Raw genomic sequence first — 4,199 nt, forward strand, 5'->3', positions numbered from 1 at the left:
CCGTTGGCACTGGCAACTGGCACTCTGAGGAGGGCCAGGTCGGTGAGATTGGCCACATCATCCGCATCCTCGTGCTGTTCTCCAACATCATGGCGATTACGAACAACGGCGGTGCTGGCTCGCATGAGGCCCGCCACCTCTCGCCCTCGCATTACGAGCAGGCGCTCAAGTCGTGGGCGCTCGACCTGCCCCGCCACCTGCGCTTCGACGAGGTCAACCTCTCGCTCTCGATGGCCAAGATCCAGAGCCCTGTTGCCGAGGTCGCCTTCGCCGGTTGGTCCTTCGCTTACATGCACGCGGTCGCCGAGTGCGGCATGTTCTACCTGCAGTCGAAGCACACTGGTGCTCCCTTCGCGGTGCAGCGCCAGGGCCAGGCTGTCGACAACCTGACCGTCATCATCGAGAGCTTCGGCGAGCGCGGTCGCGAGGGACCTCTCATGTTCTTCCCCGTCATGATCGTGACGTGCTGGATGGACCACATTGCGGCGACCAAGCCCGCGAGCGTGCACAGCGCGATGGAGGAGCGTGTGAACGCCTGGTGGGCTGACGTTGGGCGCGAGTGGGGCTGGGAGCGCCGCGAGACGCTCGAGCGCGGTATCTTCCCGAACCTCGAGACGATCGGCGGAGGCCCGGCCGAGCGCGAGCCCGCGCGCGAGCGTCCGTTCTCCCTCGCTGGCAGGCGATACGAGCCTCCCGCTCTGGGATTGTACCAGCAGACCTCGCCCGTCATGGAGTCGAGCGCGAGCAGCACGACGAGCCACGCGGTCGTCACGCCTAACGAGCCCAACCACCCGCGCTACCCCGTCCTCCCTCCTCTGCGCACGGGAAGCGGCGGCCGCTCGCCTTCACCGGCGCGCAGCAGCCGCAGCGCCCACTCGGTCCGCTCGGGCTCAGACCGCGAGCGCGAGCTTCCTCCGCTTCACGCGACCCGTCCCCTCGCCGAGCGCGACTGGGACTCGGAGAAGCGTGCTCGCCTCTCGCCCCCTCGCCGCGACTGGTCCTCTGGCCCGCTCCTCGGCATTGACGCCCTCGTCTCAGCCGCCGAGGAGCACCGTCGCGAGAGCATGGAGAAGGCTGCTGCCAAGGCGGTCACTGCGTGAGCGTAGTGACACGGCCGGCAGAGTTGCCATATGTGCGCCTCGTTGTGCACACTACACTGTATCGAATTGTATCACTGTAACGGGTAGACTAGACATTGCTTGAACGGTTGTTATGAATACCTCTGATCTATTACACGGAGCATCAGCGCAATGGCGAGGTAACACTGACTACCATGCACTAACTTTTGTTGCTTTTGTTGTGTGCATGCCCTTGCATGGTGAACTTGTGGTGAGTTTGGGTGTGGTGTGCGCTGGTGGAGGACGACGCCTGGCTGTGCCGATGACATCATGCCTCATGTCGCCACTGACCGAGGAGTAGTGGATCACATGCGTCACCGTCACCGTTTGTCTTCCTCGTCTCCACTTCGACTTTGCATACACTCATACACTCGCCTCCGCCTTCAATTCGAAACTGGAAGCGAGACAAACACGATGGGCGGCAACAACAACAACAAAGGCAAGGCACCCAAGGTGCACGCGGGCGAGAGCTTCGCCGACGCCGTGCGCGAGGGTACGCCAGCGGACCCCAACGGGGACCAGAACGCGCGCCTGAAGCCCGGAGAGACCTACGCCGACGCGGTGCAGGAGGGTCTTCCCGAGAACCACAGCTCGTCGTCTGACGCACCCCCCGCCTACTCGGCGAACGGCGCCAAGGCGTCCGACAGCAAGACGCCCTCGTCGACGGCACAGGCGCAGTCGCAGGGCGGTTCCTCGTCGCAGAACAACAAGAATCACGCCCTGCATCTCCCGAACGCGCACCACAGCCACAGGCTCGGATCGCCCAGTCCCTCGCCCTCCCCTGGCGGTCATCGGCACGGCCACCATAGTCACCCCCACAGCCACCATTTCTCGACCGGCGGCGGCGGTGGAGGCAGCGGCGGTATCTTTGCCGCGCAGTTTGGGCCGGGAGGCGCAGAGGAGGGCGTCGTCATGGTCCCCGAGAGGGAGTACATATACGCCCTTATGCGCGCGCGCCGCAGGTTCTGGGCGACGCTGTTCTGGGCCCTCCTCATCTATCTTGTTGCTGGGTAAGTCTCTCGAACCACCGAACTCAAGAATATGCTTCGTTGCTTGCGATCACCTGGCTCAGGCCATCTGCTCTTCATCACCCCACTGCGGTTCGGTGAAGCCAACGATTAACTTACGCCTTTACACCGCTTGGAGTAGAGTGAACCCACCCCTGAGTCGTCTCAGCCAGGCCTCGCCTCCAGTGACCAAGCTTTTCCACAGTTCTCAGAAGCTGACACTCAGTGCCATCGTAGGCGGTGGCGTCGCGGATGCCAACTCGCACAAGGGCAAGCACAAGGACAAGAACGGCAAGTGGCATGACCACGCTGCCGCCGTGACTGAGGAGAAAGGTGAGCCTCTCGCCTTTGTCCGCGTCGGTGTGCCCGCCGATCGCAGCCAGGAGGTCGATATGCCGTGGGACTACAGGGTGCAGGACGTGACGGCGCCTGAGTAGGTCATTGACGATTGTATGAGGATGTAAGAAGATGTCTATGAAGTAGTGTTTGGTATCCCGCGAGCTGTTCAACTCCTTTGTGAAGCAAGAGAGCAGAGAGCTCAAAAAGGGCTGTCCTCCGGCAGCGAGCATCGCTTAGTCAGTTACGGTTTAGCGGGTATTCCATCGCCAGCAGTATCCATGTCAGCCTGCAAGATATGTCAGTCTGCAAAGATAACAGAGCTGTGGCTGCAGCTACGTATCCCAGATCTCCGGATCGAGCTGCGTACCTGCGGCCCTTCTTGTTCAACTTCCGCAGGTCAGGTCCAGCTTGGAGCTGATCCGAGTCCTGCAGAGCCGGTCCGAGGTTTTTGCGTGCGCGCACGTCTCCCTCGTCACCGAGGCCTTCTCGTCATCCACCATTCATTCAGTGCACATGCACGCTGCTCCCTGCCCGCTGGCCGTCTTTAGCGGAACCCGATAAAGCGGCGATCGTTCCTCCTGTTCTCCTTGTTCGGATCCATGAGTGCACAAGTCGAAGAGCCGTGTCCGAGGTCACCGATCGGGTGACAGCCGATCGCCCAATACGGTAGCTCGGATCAGCCGCGGCTGCTGGTTTTCCGACTTCACTCCTTGCGTAACAATGCTTCCATGCTTCCTGCACATGCTGCACATGAGCTCATAATGCAGGATATGCAGGGCATACCCCTATGCCCCAGGGCACGTTCGCTTGCAGCATCGCTTCCTCGTCCAAGCAACTACGCGCGCCGAGATCTGCTTGGCCCCCATGTTCCAGCAGCTCGGTCATATTCCCTGCGGTGGGCGTCGCGCATGCTGAATGCGTGCAATTCTCCGCGTGCACCCAAGCAACGGCATGCACGCTATCGAATTCGTCTAGCGTGTTCCGACGACCCTCAACATCGAACGCTTCGTACACATCTCTTCCAGGTCTCTCATCTCTTTATCATGCATGCAGACAGATGCACATCGGTTTATAAGTATTCCGCACATCTTCGTAAGCCGCACTCTGATCTTCACTCAGTTTAGTCAGGTTCGGTGTCTACGGTGCGGAATCGTGGTGCGGGATGAGAAGTGCCTGCGGAGCTGGCACATTCTGGCGCTCACTATCAGACGGAAATGGCGGGATGTGATTGGCCGATCAAGGACGGTGCCTGTACGTCATCTTGCCTTCCATCCTGTCAACCCTTTGCAGGTATTGAAGGTGACAAAGCCGTGGGTAGAGCGACATCCATTGATGGGCACGGCTCTACGCATTGCGCATGGCGGAGATTGGATTCCAGGCTCGCGGCCCAAGGCACCCCCGCACCTCCCTGGTTCCCCTGGTTCCCACTTCTCGTCAATCCGTTCGGTCAGCTCGGTCATGTCGAGCCCATCCATGCCCCGAACCCGACGTCGATCCCCGTCGTTCACCAGTATAAATACCGACCTGCGTGTGTCGGAACGGTTCCGCATTCTTTCCCACTGACAACTCCAAACGTCAATCGAAGCATCCCAGCTTCCACCCCTTAGACAACAACCAACACCATATTCACCTCGAAAGTACTCAGAATGGCATCCAAGGGCCTCGGCAACGTCGTCGAGCTCCAGCGCCCCTGGCAGGGCGTCGGCCCCTTCATCTTTGGCTCGCACCATGTCGA

At 60.6% G+C, this 4,199-nt stretch overlaps 1 protein-coding gene across 1 annotated transcript; it reads left to right on the forward strand.

Annotated features, from left to right (window-relative positions):
- Positions 1-1,532: 1,532 nt before the first annotated feature.
- Positions 1,533-2,562, forward strand: A1Q1_00655 (uncharacterized protein; the record flags this gene model as incomplete). Its single annotated transcript, XM_014325791.1, has 2 exons — positions 1,533-2,128; positions 2,295-2,562. The coding sequence occupies 2 exons, from the start codon at positions 1,533-1,535 to the stop codon at positions 2,560-2,562; spliced, it is 864 nt and encodes a 287-aa protein (XP_014181266.1).
- Positions 2,563-4,199: the final 1,637 nt, after the last annotated feature.

The sequence above is a fragment of the Trichosporon asahii genome (genome assembly GCF_000293215.1).
Source record: "Trichosporon asahii var. asahii CBS 2479 unplaced genomic scaffold scaffold00027, whole genome shotgun sequence".
Taxonomy (NCBI): domain Eukaryota; kingdom Fungi; phylum Basidiomycota; class Tremellomycetes; order Trichosporonales; family Trichosporonaceae; genus Trichosporon; species Trichosporon asahii.